Raw genomic sequence first — 18399 nt, 5'->3', positions numbered from 1 at the left:
TCAGAACACAGCTCCACTTTCCAGAGAAATGACTATTCACCAGGATGCTTAAATTTGTTCTCATTAGTCAACTCCTAACAGCCATATCCAGAAATCTCTACACTCTCTCTTCCCTATAACACCCATCTTTGCCTATCATTGTGTCTTCTACAAAGGCTATTCATAATTAGTCAATCATCAATAATGTAATCTTCCTTCCCGGTTCCAAGCTGACTCCTCCTGCATTCTGAGCCCTAGAGATGCTGAGTACCATGCTCTTGTGGCTGAACCCTAGGGTCAAAAGCTAAGAGAGTTAGTTCTTCCTCCATCCACCCCAAGCTGGTTTTAGATACTTGTTTCCAGTCTGCTAAAAAGAAAAAGAAAAAAGAAAAAAGAAAAAAAGCAAATTGTACAAAAGCCTGTTCCAAAACAAAGAGTGTCTAGAAATAAACTCATACATATGTGGCTAGTGAGTTTATTTTTGGCAAGGTTGCCAATACTATGTAATACTGCAGGGACAATGTCTGGGGAAAAAAACGATGCTAGGAAGCCAAGTGTGAAGTGCACGCCTATAATCCCAGCAGGAGAGGCACAGGAGATCGCTGTGAGTTCAAGGCCAGCCTGTCTAGAAAGTGAGTTAAGACCAGCCAAAGCTACACAGAGAAACTCTGTTTTGAAAAACCAAAAGAGTCCCCTGCCACCCCCCACAAAAAAAAGGAAGAAAGAAAAAAAGATGCCGGGGAGCATTAATAAGAATTTTTATTTGCATGATGGCTGTATCAGTTCACACTCCCACCAGCTATGTTCAAGGTATGTGTGAGGGTTCTCTTCATATCCCTGACGGCGCTTTTTATCTTTTTGAGACAGGGCCTTTCTGCGTGACCTTAATCGGCCTGGCGTTCTCCATGGATACCAGGATGGCCTTAAACCCACAGAGATCTGCCTCCTGCTTCTCCCTCCTGAGCAAAAGAATTCCACATTTACAAGTATAGAATTCAATTCTAAAGTCATAAAATACACACAAAGCCCAAAGTAAAGATTAGATTGCAAGGCTACAATTTCAAGAAAACATTAGGAAAGGCCTCATATCCTTGATCTTGGCAATTTTCCTTATATAACACCAAAAGAGAAGGCAACAATGATCAAACAAACCAAGTGAGACTGCATTTACCAAAAACTATGCAAACAAAAAACAAAAAGCTATGCATAGTAAGAAGAAACACCAGAAGAAAAAGGCAACCTACAGAATGGGGAAAATGTTTACAAACTACATATAAGCTAAGAACGTTAATAACCTAGCTGGGTGTGGTGGCACACACCGTTAATCCCAGCATTCAGAAGGCAGAGGCAAGAAGATCTCTGAGTTCCAGGCTGGCCTGGTCTACAGAGCCAGTTCCAGGACAGCCAAAGCCACATAGAGAAATCCTATCTCACAAAAAAATAAAAAATAAAAACTTATAAGAACTCCTACAAATCAATCATAAAACTATAGTAACCTTACTTACAAAAATAGGCCAAATTCTGGAGGTATTTTGCCAAAAGAGCTCACAACAGCCCACAGGCACAGGAAAGAGATTCAGTGTCACTAATCACAAAGGAAATCAAAACCACTCTGAGATATTATTCACAGTGGTTACTATTTTAAAAAGGTCCAAATACCAGGAAGTATTGGTGAGGCCAGCATGATGGCAGACTGGAATTCCCGGCGCTTGGGAGGGAGAGGCAGGAGGCAGATCTCTGTTGTTTAAGGCAAGCCTGGTATCCAGGGGGAGCTCCAGGCCAGTTAGGGTTGTATAGAAAGGCCCTATCTCAAAAAGAAAACAGTGCTGGCAGGGATGTGAAGACAACCCTTATGTACCCCTTGTACATAGTTGGTGGGTTTAGGAACTGATAGAGCCATTATGCAACAGTATGAAGGCTCCTCAAAAATTTTTTAGAAAATTGCCATATCGTCTATCAATCTCACTTCTTAGCAAAAGAAAATTGAAATCAAGATCTCACAAAGCTGAGTCACCCTTGTAATTCCAGCACTTGCGTCATGAGGTAGAGGCAGGATGATCAGTTCAAGGCCATCCTAGCACAAAGTAAAAAGTCAGCCCTGCCCTCAAAACAAAAGCAAAACAACTTCAGTGACCTGGTCTTTGCAACTTGACTAACTTCGAAACTCCATCATTAGCTATACAGTCTCCAGTCTTCCAATCAGGCAATCAATGACACCAGGAAAACAAGTAAAGGGTGGGCAGAGGCTGTCACAGTAAAGACAAGATGAAAAGCTACCACAGGCCATCACCATGACCATCACTGGTCACATAGTTTCATATGTCCCTGTCTCTTCCTCCTCCTCACTTGCAGTAGACATGAGCCCACTGACTATGGAGCCACTGTCTCTTTTCCTCCTACTGAGACAAGAAATACGGCACCTCCTCAGAAATGCTGTGACACCCCCTCCTCTCCATGACATTTTTCCCATCTCAGACTTCTCTCATTTAAAGACAAAAAACAAAGAAGCTCTTGGAGCTTAGAACACTTACCAAGCAATTTCCACTGCTGGGTTTTCTCTTTGAATTCAACAAATGGAGAGAAACTTGAAGGAACCACTGCAAAAAATGGATCGCATGAACAAGAGGTCTAGCAAGACACACAAGTAAGAGAGCATTAAACCCTAAGCTCTGGGAAAGCTTCTGAGTCTGTTCTTGTTTTGAGAGTTTTTTTTTAATTTTGTTTTTCAGTGTGTCAGAAAGGAGAGAGATGCAGGATGTGTCTGATGGACAAAGAGCAGCTATGGTTTACTGCAATAACTCTTTAGAGAGAAAACATAATCTCACAGAAAAAAGACCTCACCTCGGCTTTCTCCAGCAAGATACTGCAGAGCAGGCAACACCAACTCAGCCCAATTTGGGGCAGCAGAGAACCAGCTGTTGAGGGAGCTGGCTGGAGAAGACTGCCAGTCCAAAACCCGATCCTCCAGCTGAAGGAGAGGGAAAGATGGAACCCAATTAGGTTTCTCTTTACACCAGCAACTGCAGGATGACAGAGCAGCAGGGCATGTATATCCAGCTTGCCAAATACCCAAAGTAAATTAGCTGCAGTGCTGTAGGAGGAATCCAGCGGAGTTCTATTTCCCACCAGTACTGGGTAGTTTTGTTACGGTAGCACAAGGTAAGTCATCCCTTACTTGAGAGATTGCTTACATCTAATTTTGTGGGCAAATCTGTGAGGCATTTTCTTGATTAATAATTGATGTGGGAGGTTCCAGCCCACCAAGGATAGCACCACCCCTGGGCAGATGGTCCTGGGTTAATGACAGCAAGCAGAGTAAGCCACGGAAGCAAGCCAGTAAGTATTCCCCCCTCAGAGTGTAAGCTAAATAAACCCTTTACTCCCCAAGATGCTTTGTCCATGATCTGTATTACAGCAGAACCATAGTTAGAGACCACTCAAGAGCACAGCAACTGCAAAATGTTCACATCTCCACAAAGCTTACCATGGGAAGGCTAGCCTGACTCTCCAGCAGCAAGATCTCTAACAGAAGAGAGAAAAAACTGGAAGATATTTCATTGATTCCAAGGCAAGGCTTGATGTCTTCCAGGGGCCTAACAAGTAAGGAAGAAAATGCAAGCATTTCATGTCTGGGCCCCACACAGCAGAAGGGGAGAGGCAACTCCTCCAAGCTGTCTTCTGACTTCCATATATACAACATATATACCTGCACACTCACACAGACAAATGTTACAACATGGGTTTTTTGTTGTTGTTCTTTTTTTGTTTTTTTAAATGGAAGAATAAAAACGACAAACACATGTCAGATTGACTCAGGTCCCTTGAGCCTCCTTGTAAGTACAAGAGCTCAAGGGATTAAGAGAACATGGTGCCAGTTTCCCAGCAAGATCTCGGGCTCAGCACACACAGTCAGTCAACACAAGTCCCAAGACCAGGCTCATCCTGTGCTTAACTCCGTCCGTCTGTCCCTCCCTTCCTCCCTCCCTCCCTCCCAGCACAATCGATTATCTTTGTGCCTCACTCACTCTTCCTTGATAGATGATATTGCCAGGGGAGAGGGGGCCTGTGAGAGAGCTGGGACCCCTTCAGTATTGCTTAGGGGCTCAGCCAGATCCTCTGCCTCAGATTTAATCAACTTTATTTTCTTCTTTTTCTTCTCCTCTTTTTCCTTCACCTTTTTTTTAAGAACAGCCAAATCATATAAGGCTGGGAAGGGGGAGAAAACACACACATACACGTATAAGTCACAAAACTGCATTATGAAGTGAGAGGTCTTACCTATATATCCTTTTCCAAAGCCTGTCAAAGACTCAGTAATAAGACAATTAAGATCTCTTTTTTAAAAAACCAAACTCAGAGCATGACTTATAATTTAACTTTAATATTTAATAATATGCTGTGCTGATGTGGTTTGATTTCACTTTATTCACAGAACCTGTGCATGTATATGCATGCTCGTGTGTAGGTGTGTGCACATGGAGGCCAGAAGATAACACGGAACATTTTTCTCAGTCACTCTCCATGTTGTTTGCTGAAGCGGGTCTCTCTAGTCTAGCTAGTGGACCTGCCCAAGAGATCCCATCTGGGCCTCCAGAGCACTGGGATTGCAGAAGGCAGTAACACTCAGCTTTTACATGGGCACTGGGAACTCAAACTCACATCCTCCTTGCACAGCAAGCATAGTATCCACTTAGCTCTCTCCCCAGGCCTTGTGCTCATTTTAAATTCAGAGAGCAATTACAAACAAAGGTGGTCAGCATGAAGAAAGCTAAGGTTACATTTATTTTTGTCACATACAGACAGTATGCCACGCAATTTAGCATCGTAAGTGAGGTGAAGGGACCCATAGTCTTTTACCTGCTAGAGAGCCCTTCCTGCCAGCATTTACTCGAGTCATGATGTCACTGAGGGTCAGGTCACTTGTCAAAAGGTCTGGGTGATCCTAGATATGACATCAGAGATCTGGTTATAGAGGTCCAAAAAGGAACCCAAATTTGATAGTGACTGTGCCAATTTACCTAACAGATACAGTATGTCCGAGGGATCATGCTGAACTAAAAAGTACAGAAATGCCAACTCTGCTCTTCACAGTGGAGCACGGAAAACCTGGCTCCCTTTCTGCCGTAGGGCAGCGGCAGTTCATAAAGCCCCTCTGAGTTCTTGTTCCACATGCTCATAAAACAGTTTACCAGTCTGAAAATAGGATTCTGAGCACTTAAGAAGTGGAGAAGACAGAACTCAACCTTCCTTCCCTATTCTCCCTAGCTCGCCCTCTGCCTCCGATGGCTCTCTTCTCCACTGCACTTCCCCACCATGATGTGCCTTCATAGTGAGATGCAACGGAGGCAACACAAAACAGTAGAGCACCAAGTTTGATTCGTGGCTCTGCCACTGGCTGAAGGACCAAGGATAAATGCAGCCTCTGGGAATGGGCGAGATCATGACTTTCAAACAAAGACTGAATGAAGCACCATGGTCAACCATGCCTTGTAAAGCCAAAGCACTTGACTGGCCTCTCACACCTCTGATGCTAAGTATCCTCTCCTGTTGCTTCTGCCTTTGACAGTGATTACAAAAAAGCACAATTCAGGCAGAGACTAACAGTCTCAAGGCAGCCAAACCAGAGGGCTCAGACTGAAGGCTACCCATGGCCACTCCCACCACAATCTTACTGGTTGATGTTTCCGCTTCTCATGGTGCTTCTTTAACATTATCTTCAGGTCACTGTCCCCCAGTTCTATTTTATCTGAAAGTAAATGAACCAAACCACATGGACCAGGTCATTCACTATGATGGTAACTTAAATCTGCCTAGTCATCCAAGACATTCAAAAGTGAGCTACTTCTGGTTCTGTGTGCCGTAAGCAGTACAAGTCTTCACAGTCCCCGGATCAGCATTCCCACTTGTCTATTCATGTACCAATAAATGACTTCAGTTACTTAGCAGACTCACAAGCACACTCAAGAGGCTGGGCATTCTCCTTTGGTTCCTATTCCAAACCCAAGTTCTTCTTGTCTTTACAGCCTAGGGAGCTGCTAGTTCAAGCAAGATTATGCTTTCTTTAAATAGAAATAGCAACTGATCAGCTTCTGAGGACAATTTCAAAACAAAGGAAAGCAGGGAAGCCTAGCTCTAGATGGTGAAAATCCTGCGTGGTACCAGATTTCTCCAAGTCTCCCATCTCTGAGTAGCACTGTTGCTTGCTGACAGGCAAGAATGCAGTCCCCACCTCCCTAAGGAGCTCTCATTTTTCTACACCATGATGTCGTGGAACTGCAGTAGCATCAGCTCAGTTCTCACCTGCAGTTTTCATATCCGTAGTGGAAAGCGTGGGCACCACCCTCAGGGGCACCGCAGGACTAGGAGAACGTGCTGGAGAGCTTGGAAGCCATGAGCTGAGATCTTCAAAAGAAAATTTTTCTTGTAAATCCAACGTGGCTGTGGACTCCAATAGGGGAGATTGGGTAAGTGGCCATTTGGGTTCAACAGGGCTAAGCCAACAACATGGAGGCCAGGGTTCCACATTCCTTTCTGACCCTTCCCCAGATGAGCTGGAGCACACTTAGGTCATTTAAACGGCTCTTCCAGGAGAGAGACTTCAACAGAGTGATGGGGTCGCATTGCAGCAGGCCAACAGTCACTACTACTCTCCTGTAAGGGGAAAAGCAGTTCTCTCAAGTGGCACAATGGGACCAGAGGCCTACTGTGGAAAGACCCTGTCCTGCAGGGATCTGTCCAAGATGTTCTCATCTGACCTAAGTGCCACACGAGCACAAGAGTAAAGAGGGCACAAAGTCACTCCTAAACACAGCGTCTCAACAACTCAACCACCAAGAGCTGGCGAGCCCCTCTCCACCCCACAAAACAAGACAACTCACAGGGCACCTGTACTGGGAAACACATGGCTACCACTGGCTCCAATACTCTAGATTCCCAGAAATACCCACAGACACTCACCCTCTTCATCAGAGGACAAGGCAGTGTCACCACACTCCTCCTTCACTTCCCGCAGGACCTTCAAGTATCGCTGCTGGGTCCGCCATTCCCGCTCCTCAGGGCTTCGGGATGGTGAATGGCGCTTGTGTCGAAAGGGAAGAGTGGGGCCACTCCTACGGGCCATCTCCAACAGATCCTAGCAAGAGACCAGATGAGGCATTAGGTCATCAAGTCTCGCTCACTGGACAGTCGACAAGTCCACGTTTTATTCTGTTCAATGTTAAAAAAAACAAAACAAAACCAATTTGTCCCCTCTAAATGACAAAGAAATGTACAGATTATGTACAAATGAAAAGTGCCTAAATTCCTTAAAGTATGATCATTCATGATTAAAATAAAATCTGAAATTTTATGAGTACCAACACAACATCACAAGTGAAAAACCCTGCACTGTATCTTGTGTCGCAGACTAGTCCAAACACAGTAAGTAATACTAAAGATACAGAATCACCTTTAGGTGAGTTGCATTGAATGTTAAACCTCATTTTGTTTACATCTGTGTCTTACCCCCAAAAAATATACAAGTATTCCAAAAATCTGAAATTCCAAAAACTTCTGGTTGTAAGCATTTCAAATAAGAAACAACCTAAATTACATGGTAAAAATACCCCATTTTAGTGTTGACCTGTGTCACTAAGAATTAATACTCAGACTAAACATCCAGGTATTTCTAAACTAAGTCTCAAGGAACTCGTAACAGGGTCAGTGAGACGGCTCAGAAGGTAAAGGCACTTGCCACCAAGGCTGACAACCCGAGTTTGATCACTGGGACCTATTCACATGACAAGAGGAGAGAACAGACTCCAATAAGTTGTCCTCTACATGTCAGGCATGCTCTGTGGCACATGCACACCCACATATAAGCACACACATGCACACAAACTAAGTAAGGTAGAAAGTAATAAACAACTCCTAGCCAGCCAGTAGTGGCGCACGCCTTTAATCCCAGCACCCGGGGTGGCAGAGGCAGGTGGATCTCTGTGAGTTCAAGGCCAGCCTGGTCTACAAAGCTAGTTCCAGGACAGGCAAGGATACACAGAGAAACTCTGTCGTGGGTGGGAGGGGGTGGAGGTGGGGATGGGGGGAGGAAAATAAAGAAAAGAATTCCTAATAACTTCTGCCACAGAGAATTATCGAACTGGAAGGGACCCTGAGGTCACCAAATTCTATGATCTACACAAATGCAATAGTTAGAGGCCTGTACATCTTGCACATCAATTCCAAAGCACTCTAGATAGTCTCAAAACACATGGTCAGTCTGAAACCCTTTGCTTTTCTTTGTAAATACTGATTCTAGGAAGAACTTTGTATTTCATGTTTGAACACCTCTGAAATCTAAAAACCTGTTCATAAGAGGACAAGGCAAAGCCCAACTTTTGTTCGTGGTTCTTTTGGTTTTTGCATCAGAACCACTGCATGATACCATGATGCTTCCCAGGTCACTGGCTACGTTGCATATCTAGTTCCGAACATTACTTACACTCCTGGAAGCAAGAATCTGTTTTAGCAGCCGATGGAAATATTGCTGTTGGGAGTTGAGATACCGCTTGTACTGTGACTTGAAGCAGAGCTGACGATACTTGACCACCTCAGGGTTAAAGTGTCCATCTTAAAAACACAGAGACACAGCTGTATATACATCAGTCTACACATATGTTGTGTTTTGTTGCTGTTGTTGTTTGAGACAGGGTTTCCCTGTGTAGCCCTGGCTGTCCTGGACTCACTTTGTAGACCAGGCTGGCCCCGAACTCACAGTGATCCACTTGCCTCTGCCTCCCAAGTGCTGGGATTAAAGGTGTCGGAGAAACAAGTCTTGATCCCAAAGTACAACCAAACAGATGACTAAACTAAAAAGATAAAAAGGCACCCTTACATTTAAGATGTATAGCATAGTGGTGTGATCCATGCCCATATCCCCATCACCCAAGAGACAGAAGTGTATAGATCACTGTGACTTTGAGGCCAGTATGGTCTCCATAGAGTTCCAGGCAAGCAGGACTATATAATGAGAAGGATCTTATCTCAAAAATAAACAAATAAATAAATAGGAGGCAGATGCCACTTAAACACATGACCACAGATGGCCACTATTACCAATGACGGAAAGCTTTTACAACAATATAATGGGAAGGATGGAAATTTCCCATGTAACATTTTTACCAAAAGCACTTGACACAAACCTAATACGGAAGCAACAAGACAACAAATTCCCAGAAAGCAGGGCAGTGTACAATAAAAATATGCTGTATAAGCCAGGCATGATGGCATATGCCTTTAATCCCAGCACTTGAGAGGCAGAGGCAGGCAGACTGATGTGAGTTCGAGGCCAGGACAGAGAAACCCTATCTCAAAAAGAAAATAAGGGAAAAAAATTTGCTATACAAAAAAAAAAAAAATTTTTTTTAAATCTTTAAAAATGCCAGTGTCCAAAAATGGATCCTCCATACATAGAACTAAATAAACACAAAATCAAAATATGCTGAGTATATTATGAATTCAGGAGCAGTTAAAAAAACAAAAGTAAGGGGTATTCTATATAACTGGCTCAGTGTAAATTAACAAGGCTGGATTATGTGGGGGGATGTCCTTTGTGAAAAGATCTACAGCCAAGACAGGAGTGAGAGCTTGTGTGTGGAATCTCAAGCAAGTTAAGGCCAGAGAACTGTCATAAACTCAAGGTCAGCACAGGCTACACAGTGAGACCCATCTTTAGAAGAGAAAGGTGTGTATAGTGGTGAGATGCCATGCCTTTCTGCAGAAAACAAAACAAAAACCCCAAGCTGGTGTTTTTTGGTTTTTTTTTTTAACTAGTCATAAAGATCTTTTGGATGCTGGCAATGTTTTATTTCTTATGACGGTTACATAGCTTTTCTATTATGTGCTTTCTATCATAAATCAATACAATCTTTTTTTTTTAAATAGCATAGCCTGCAAATAAATACACAAAACCACTTTTCTCAGATGCCACATAAGTGGCATGAAAACAAAGAATAAGATAAGAGCATATGTGCAAACCCTATCAAGAAAACACTGAGCTACAGACCTCGGAAGAGCTTCTGGGCGATGTGCAGAGGGTTTCCGAACCGGAAGTTCTCCCCGTTAAACAGGGCAAGGATGAGCTCATCTTGCTGCTCCACACTGTCTGTGGGGAACTGAGGCAGAAACTGCTGGAGATGTTCACGCTGAGAGTCACTTAGTACTTCCTGCCATGTGGCGAGGCTGACGACATCAAAGAATATCTCAGGCTACAAGAATTTGCAAAAAAGTGAGCAAAGATAAATAAGCACTTAAGGTTTTGTGTGTCTGTGCAGAACATAGAACATACCATTTTATCACAATTAGGTACACAGTTCAGAAGTTTTAAGTATATTCACATTTCTTATATAGGCAACACTATGACGTTTTTTAAACAGACTAGAATTCTAATGATTTTGACTCAGTTCTCAAAAAGTAGACATTAACTGGCTATAGCAGCCAGTACCCACTGTAGTCCCAGCACCTGGGAGGCAAGGGCAAGAGGATTCTGAGTTCAAGTCCAGCCTCCGCTGCATGGCAAAACCGTATCCCAAAACAACAACAAAAAAAAAACTTATTAGCCTGGCATGGTGGCGCACGCCTTTAATCCCAGCACTCGGGAGGCAGAGGCAGGCGGATCGCTGTGAGTTCAAGGCCAGCCTGGTCTACAAAGTTAGTCCAGGACAGCCAAAGCTACACAGAGAAACCCTGGCTTAAAAAACCAAAAAACTTATTAAAGACAGCACACAAATTACAATTTGGCAGTACATGAAAACCCAGAGGAAACTTATCTCAAAAAAAAGCCATTTGAAAGCTATGTCTGCCAACTAGGGTATGACGGCAGCCACGAGAATTCACCTTAAACTAAACAGCAAGGAAAAATTAACTGGGTAGGGGGTGAGGGAGTCTCAGAAGAGATGACTGAAAAATGAAAGGAAGCAGTATGGATTCCATTTTGTTTTAATTAATATATATTTTATTTTGAAATATGTAGCTTTGGCTACCTAGAACTTGCTACACAGACGAGACTGCCTTTGAACTCAACCTGCCTCTGCCTCCCAAGTGCTGGGGTTACAGGCATGTGCCACTGCACTTGGCATGTTATTGTTTTACAGATGATCTTGAACTAGTGAGCTCAAGTGATCTTCCTGCCTCGGCCTCCTGAGTGGTAAACATATTGGTGAATACTGTTATGTTTTGTCATTGCTTAAAATAGATAGATATAAATGTGCCAATACATTGATATTTATTTTACTCTTAACTGTGATTTTGTTTTAAATTAACAACTTCAGATAGTGTTTGGCTCCATCAAAGAGAAGGAAGGTGTGACAGTAGACAGAAGGCCATGTAAACCTGTAATTATCCCAACAGCATAACAGAGGTATGGAAATTTAAGCAGAAAACTACAACATAATTCGACCACGAAACACCCTTCCATGCATGTATCCCAAGTACCTAAGACTCCACATCTAATATCTTTCTGTAAAAACTTGTTTTTCATTCAATTTTAGTTTTAGTATCTACTTGTGTTTGGCATGAACTGGGTATGCAACAAAATAAGCATCTAATGATAGATGTCATAAAGAAATTTCCTTCAAAGAGTACACAAAGAAGATACAAAGGAGGGCTGCGGATGAAGCGCAGTTGACAGAATGTTTGTCTGCCATGCACAAGCCATGGGTTCAACTCCTAGCATCACATAAACAAAGCACGGTGGTGTATAGCTGCAATGCCAGTGCATGGGAAGCAGCAGCAGATCTCGAGTTTAAGGCTATTCAGCTACATGGTACATTCACAGCCAATCTAGGCTATGAGACCCCACGACAGAGGGACAGGAGGAGATGGGGGAGAGATGCCCCACACATACACACTCTCTTAATGGATGGCAGCCTCCTTACTAATGATGACTTTGTATCTTACCTGTCAAAGTATTCAAAGACATGCTGATATTCTGTCCCAAGACACATACTACTCCCAACTACAAGGTTACCTCAAGGACACAGACAAGCTGCATTTATTTAGTAAGTGAGAACAGAGAAACCATTTTAAGGGAAATATAATTCTACTCTTTAAGATATTCAACCTTTTTTTAATTAGTGAAATTTATCTTGTTATAATAGGGTTTACTTATGTCATGCTAGTATTACTCTGAATGGCTGATCAAACAAGTAGACCTCAGCTTAGACTGTCTTCCTTAATCAGAATACTAGCTACACTATACTTTAAAAAGTAGTATGGGAACACTGCTGAAATGTAGAAAATAAAAGGGAGCAAGAAAGGCAGAAGTGCAAAGGAAGGCCGGCAGAAGAGGGGAGGAAAAGGCTTGCAACAACGTTACAACTCACATCCTCTAGAAGGTCTTCAGGCAGACTAACCCTGGTACTACCCAGAAGGCAGTCCTCCATGATCCGCGTGCCATGGCTGTCTCCACAGGGACCCAGTTCTAGGGGATCTGTCAGCATGTGATCCAAGGAGTCCATTGTTTCTTCTCCACAGGAATTCTACACGAAAATACACCCTGAGACAGAAAATGAGATCGGTGGACACTAATATTCAATCTCAAGTCTTTTGGGTTTTTTTTTGTTGTTGTTGTTTCCTAGGCATGCATCACCGCCCAGCAAGTCTTTTGTTTTTTAAAGTACAGGGAGGGTCTTCATCCTGTATCCCAAAGTGGCCTGGAATGCACTAAGTAGACTAAGCTAACCTCAAACATGCAATAATCCTCCTGAGCCAGCATTCCTACACTACAATTACAGAGAGTAACCGCGCCTGGCTGCATTTTCCCTCCGCTGTATCTTATGCTGTTCGCTAACCATGCTGCTATCCTCCCACCCTTCCAACACGCCATTCCCGGCGAATTTAAGACTTACCCAGTAAATCTTTCCCAAATGTTTCTAACTACTAAATTCTTATGCTTCTTACGCTTCCATTTTTAGAAGAATAAGACCCAGGAATTGAGATGTAACCAGACATACTCAATCAAGTGCATAACCCCAGTACTTGGGAGGTTAAGGCAGGAGGAGCACAAATTCTAAGCCAGCTTGGGGGATGACATGAGGTCCTGTCTTAAAGGTAAATAAATGACAGACCATGGTCCATAACTACAAGTTCCAAGGCCAATAATCTATCTCAACATAATTTCTTTAGTTTTTAGGAATTGTTAGAAAGTTCACTAGAAATCTACATGCAGGACTGACAAGGTACCTCAATGGGTGAAGTGTGTGCCACACAAACCTAAGTTCCACCACAGAAGGAAAGAACTCCTGAAGGTTGTCCTACGGCCTTCATAGGCATGCTGTGGCATATTTGCACACATATACACACACATGCTGATATTTTTAAAAAAGATTTTAAGTATTCTGCCTGCACGTGTGCCTGTAAGCCAGAAGAGGACACCAAATCTCACTACAGATGGTTGTGAGCCACCATGTGGTTGCTGGGAATTGAACTCAGGATCTTTGGAAGAACAGCTAGCCAGTGCTCTTAATCTCTGAGCCATCTCTCCAGCCCCGTTAATAACATTTTTAATGTATAATTATTATTTTATTTATTTTTTGGTCTTTAGAGACAGGGTTTCTCTGTGTAGGCTTGGTTGGCCTAGACTTGCTCTGTAGACCAGGCTGGCCTCGAACTCACAGAGCTCTTCTTGCCTCTACTTCCTGAGTGCTGGGTTTACCAGCTTGCACCACTGCACATGGCCTGTAAGATTACTTTTTAAAAGCCATAAATTCCAGAAGCATTAGTAAAGCTCAGATAGTAACATACAAATTATTTCTCAAGGACTGAGTGCCAGGTCAGAGAATTCTTACAAATGAATATGTTTATTTTAGCTATTATAATTGGAAGATCATAATTTGGAAATAATTTGCCCAACATTAGGTTGGCCTGCCTGCAGATGATAAGCACATATAATAATACCTCTTGTATATACTCTCAATTTAAATTTGCAAAAACTTGGTATGGTTTTGCTAGTCCACATAAACCCGACACTCCAATCACCTGAGTATCACTAGTTGTCAGAGGCCGATCAGATCTTTGGATCCACATAAACTAATGCAATTTTCCTCTTTCCTATAATAACTGACCAAGGCTGGTCATCCTTTTCAGAAAACTAAACACAAGAACATATTTAGAGAGCATCTCCCAAAGCTGGAATCAGATATAAAACTGAGGCCACTGTTGCGTACCAACACACAATGAACACGAACTCATCACTTTCCATCGGTGGGTTGCCAGCCTTCCTAACACTGTAACCCATAGTTCATGTTGTGGTGAACCCCAACCATAACACTGTTTTTGTTGCTACTTCCTAATTCTAAGTTTGTTGTTATGAATTATAATGTAAATATCTGTGTTTTCCAAAGGTCTTAGACAATCCCTGTGAAAAGGTCCTTCAACGGCCCCCCCCCAAAGGGTTGTGAGCCGCAATTTGAGAACCATGGCTCTCTATATAACTGGACTCTTACCCCCTATTACCAACAAATTGCCCAACAAGCCCACAACAATGAAAAGATGAACTGGACTTAAGTCAAAACTTTCTACTCCTGGATTGTCACTAATCTGTTACATCTTACTTCAGCAGGTGTCAGGCTCCTTACCTCTGGGTAAGGAGGAGATGGACCACCCCCTCCCTACACTTTTATTTCTTTCTTTCTTTCTTTCTTTCTTTTTTTTTTTTTTTTTTTTTTTTTTTTGGTTTTTCGAGACAGGGTTTCTCTGTGTAGTCTTGGCTGTCCTAGACTCACTTTGTAGACCAGGCTGGCCTCGAACTCACAGTGATCCGCCTGCCTCTGCCTCCCGAGTGCTGGGATTAAAGGCGTGAACTCTTAGAATCTTACAGTGAACACCCTCCAGCTAAATAGGTTAACGTAACATTGAAGATCCTTTCCACTCCCCAAGTTCTCAAATAATAAAAGAGCAGGCCTGTAATGTATCTAGAATGAAGCTCTTTTCTGCAAAATCATTTCAAGTTCCGACAGTATTTCAGATCTAGGAAAGATACAGTGTTACACTGACGCAGCGTGCTGCCCTGGCAACAGTGCGACCACAACAGCTTCAGCACACTGCGAAAAGACGCCTAAATAACTGAGGAAAATGAGAAAGGAACAGGGCACTTGCACTTAACAAGGCTTCAAAACAAGAAAGAAAAGTGTAAACGCAACTTGATGCTTAGAATTAAAATGTTAGTAAGTGACACAGAACAGCGTAGAAAGTCAGTTACCTCATCTGACAGGTGCACAATTTTAAACAACTCGCTCGTAAGCTTCTTTCAATGCCGACGGTTAGTTAAGCTAGATGTAGTGTCTAGTGACAGCCTCTGCCTTGCCACTTATTCTGCACAAGAACTCAAAATACAAAACACAAACGGCTACCAGAGAGGTGGAACCCCGGAAGCCGCAGATTTCTAAGTCTTGGGGTGTCCGGGACTTCCTCGCTAGACCAGGAAGGCCTCTTCTCTGTTCCTGGGCTAGCCTACCCTCCGAGCCCTCGCGGGTCACCAGCAGGCAAGGATCTCGAGCCATAGCCCCACGTCGCCAGCCCCACCTGCGCGCAGCGCGCCGCGGCCCCGCCCCTCCCCCACACGTCCTCACCCTAACCCTCGCCCACCCGGCTGCCGAACGCCACGCGTGGGGCCCGCCACGTGCCCACGGCGACGGAGACCACGGAGCCCCGCTTCGTCCCTTCGCCCCGCTTCTTCCCTTCTCTCCGCACCCACCAACCCCGATGCCTGGGCCCGCCCTCACCTCAGCCCGGTCCGCGGGTCTCACCCGCTGGCTCTCCGGGCCGCGGGCTCCCGGACGCGCTCGCTCCCGCAAGGCCTCTGGGTGCGCGCACGCTCTGGGCTCCGGCAGCGGAAGGGGCGGGGCTCTTGGGGGCGGAACCTAACGGTAGGGCGGGACGTATTGGGCAGCACCGCCTGGAGTGGATCCTGGGGCAGCACCTGAACAGTCCCGACCGGTCTGGTACATCCTTCCATGGCAGTCTAGAGGGCAGGTTCCGTTCCGCTGTGCGCTCTCCTGGTTTAGGAGCTTCGGAGGACAAAGCGATGCCGCTTCCTGTCGTCTGCAAAAAGAGTACAGCCTGACTAGGCGCCGTGCTAACTACTTCTTGTTTGACAAAAATGTTCCCAGGGAGCCGCCACCCGTCCACTCACCATAGGGATCCCTGGGCAGACAAGAGTACGGATACCATCAAAGTTGAGTATGGGTGAGAGGTCACTTATAGAGGCAGAAGTGACTCAAAGGACAACTTCAAACCCGAGGCCTACCCCAGCATGGGTGACAGCTCACAAAAGCTAGGAACCTGGGGCTCACACACAGCCGACAGGCAGCTCAACAGGTTAGAGGCAGTCGTTTCCGGGTGCCTCAGTTAGACTAAACCTCGTCCAGGAAGCTCAGCTGGTTTCTGCTACTTCCGGGCAGCTGGTCTGGTCTCACAGTCTTCTTTGCAGCCTTTTCCCTCTCAGAATTTTCTTTGTCGCTCAGTTTCCATCTGGGGAGAGGGGGGCTCATAGCTTTTATTATTTACTCTGGCAGAGAGAGCCCTAGAGAATCTAGTCAGTTTCAGAAATTTCCTGAAGCTATTTTGCATTGTTTACTTTTCTGTTTATTTCCCTGCAGCCAGGCCTGCTGTGGAGGCACACGCCTTTAATCCTAGCACTTGGGAGACAGAGGCAGGCGGATCTCTTGAGTTCAAGGCCAGCCTGGTCTACAGAGTGAGTTCCAGAACAGCCAAGGCTACATAGAGAAACCATGTCTTGAAAAACCAACCAAAAAAAAAAAAAAAAAAAAAAGCAAGCTTCGCAGCAGGAGGAGAAAACTGTTACAGAACAACCACTATGTGGAAGGCTTTGCTGAGGCCTCTAGACAGTGGAGGAACCCTTGCAGTCTTAAAGGTTGGCCAAGTAGAACACAGAACCTAGGCGGTGTCCCCAAGTTCGCATAACTTCCAGAAAGTGCAAACGTCAGAAACTTACTCTTCTTACTCATTATCATGGCCCCATTCCCCTAACTCTATCTTAGACTGTCTTCTCAAGTATTCCACAGTTTCACCCTCTAGTCCAGCATAGACTAGCCTCAGTTCTTTCAGCTCAGTAAAAACATGTCAGAGGAGCACATATACTTCCCTCAATGGAAAATAGTGCCTTCCAAATAAAGGCAAAACTCTGTGCCCCGGCTGACTCCACAGATGAGCTTAGATCCTGTTTGGAGATAGAAATCACCAAGTGTGAACAGCAGTGCAACAAAACGTTACAAATTGCCATTTTCATTAACTTTGTTTTTAGAGCAGTTTTAGAGTCTCAGCAAAATTTAGCAAAGCTAAGTTTGCCTCAAATTCCCTGCTCACCCAATACTCTTCACCTACTTTTTAAAATAGTTGATGAATCTGTATGATATTATTTCACTGCCCAACCCCAAAATCAATCTATGCTCCACCTACTCATCCTTATATGCCCCTTACCTCTGACAGCTGCTGATCTTTTAACTGTCTCCATTGTTTGGCCTTCAAGCTTGCCATGTTCCTGCCTTAGACTTCCAAGCACTAGCATTACCATAGATGCCACCACATTTGGCAGACTTTGAATCTTTTTTCCAACCAAAAGTAAATAATAAGGTTTTCATTTTGGTGATGGGGGTACAATGCAGGCACTCAGCCACTGAACCACACCCAAAGCCTTGTATCATTTTAATATTAATTTGAACTTAACTGGTGGTGACAAATGTATAATGTATTTCCATATGTTTACTTGTTACTTGTATATATTCCTTGCTGTCTTTGGGCCACTTTTCACAAGAGTTGTTTGTTTCTTTCTCTTTTTTTTGGAAAGGGGGGTGGTGGTGGATTTTGAGACAGAGTTTCTCTGTGTAATAGCCCTTGCTGTCCTGGAACTTGCTCTGTAGACCAGGCTGGCCTCACATCCATCTGCCTGCCTCTGCCTCCCTTGGAGTTAAGTCTCTCAGATTTCTCCACACTGAGGCTCCTACGGTCCATTGCTTTTAGTTCAGGTTTTCCTATCTTGGCTGGCACTGGTTCACTTAGAGGATTTTACTCAAGAGGTTGTGATTTTTTGTATTTGCCTGTCAGTCTCCCCAATTGTGAGGCCAGCAGTTTTTCCCACGATCTTAATTCTTGATGGATCTTAGATTGTTGGATTTTCTGTTTGTTCAGCTTTCTGTATGTTAGAAGGAAGATGGAGAGAAAAACTTCCAAGGTTCTTAAATGCCAGATTGGGAATCAAAATCTAAAGTGTAATATTTTGAGGAGGGGAGTATTGAGACAGGGTTTCAGGTTAGCTTAGACTAACCTACAACTTACTTTGCAGATCAGGATGGCTTATGTAATATTTATAAGAAAATATCTAACCATATCAGTAGTCCCTGTATACACATACTCAAGGAAGAAACATGC

The 18399-nt window shown here is 43.9% G+C and overlaps 1 protein-coding gene across 4 annotated transcripts in view; it reads right to left on the bottom strand.

Annotated features, from left to right (window-relative positions):
- Positions 1–15850, bottom strand: part of NFRKB (nuclear factor related to kappaB binding protein) — a 36236-nt gene extending 20386 nt beyond the window's left edge. For 2 of the 4 annotated variants that reach the window (XM_084782596.1, XM_084782597.1), the window contains exons 1-12: positions 15735–15850; positions 12336–12508; positions 10019–10220; positions 8456–8583; positions 6937–7111; positions 6280–6417; positions 5652–5725; positions 4837–4921; positions 4005–4185; positions 3464–3572; positions 2821–2947; positions 2511–2576 (exon numbers count right to left, since the gene is read on the bottom strand). In XM_084782596.1, coding sequence (XP_084638722.1) covers positions 2511–2576; positions 2821–2947; positions 3464–3572; positions 4005–4185; positions 4837–4921; positions 5652–5725; positions 6280–6417; positions 6937–7111; positions 8456–8583; positions 10019–10220; positions 12336–12470 — 1420 coding nt within the window. In that variant the 5' untranslated portion in view covers positions 12471–12508; positions 15735–15850. The remainder of the gene's footprint in view (positions 1–2510; positions 2577–2820; positions 2948–3463; positions 3573–4004; positions 4186–4836; positions 4922–5651; positions 5726–6279; positions 6418–6936; positions 7112–8455; positions 8584–10018; positions 10221–12335; positions 12509–15734) is intronic. The other 2 variants (XM_084782598.1, XM_084782599.1) reach the window with 1 other exon arrangement.
- Positions 15851–18399: the final 2549 nt, after the last annotated feature.

The sequence above is a fragment of the Acomys minous genome (assembly GCF_964271855.1).
Source record: "Acomys minous genome assembly, chromosome: 5".
In the NCBI taxonomy this organism is placed as follows: domain Eukaryota; kingdom Metazoa; phylum Chordata; class Mammalia; order Rodentia; family Muridae; genus Acomys; species Acomys minous.
The sequence above is the reverse complement of the archived record's forward strand: the minus strand, read 5'-3'. Positions and strand labels throughout refer to the sequence as shown.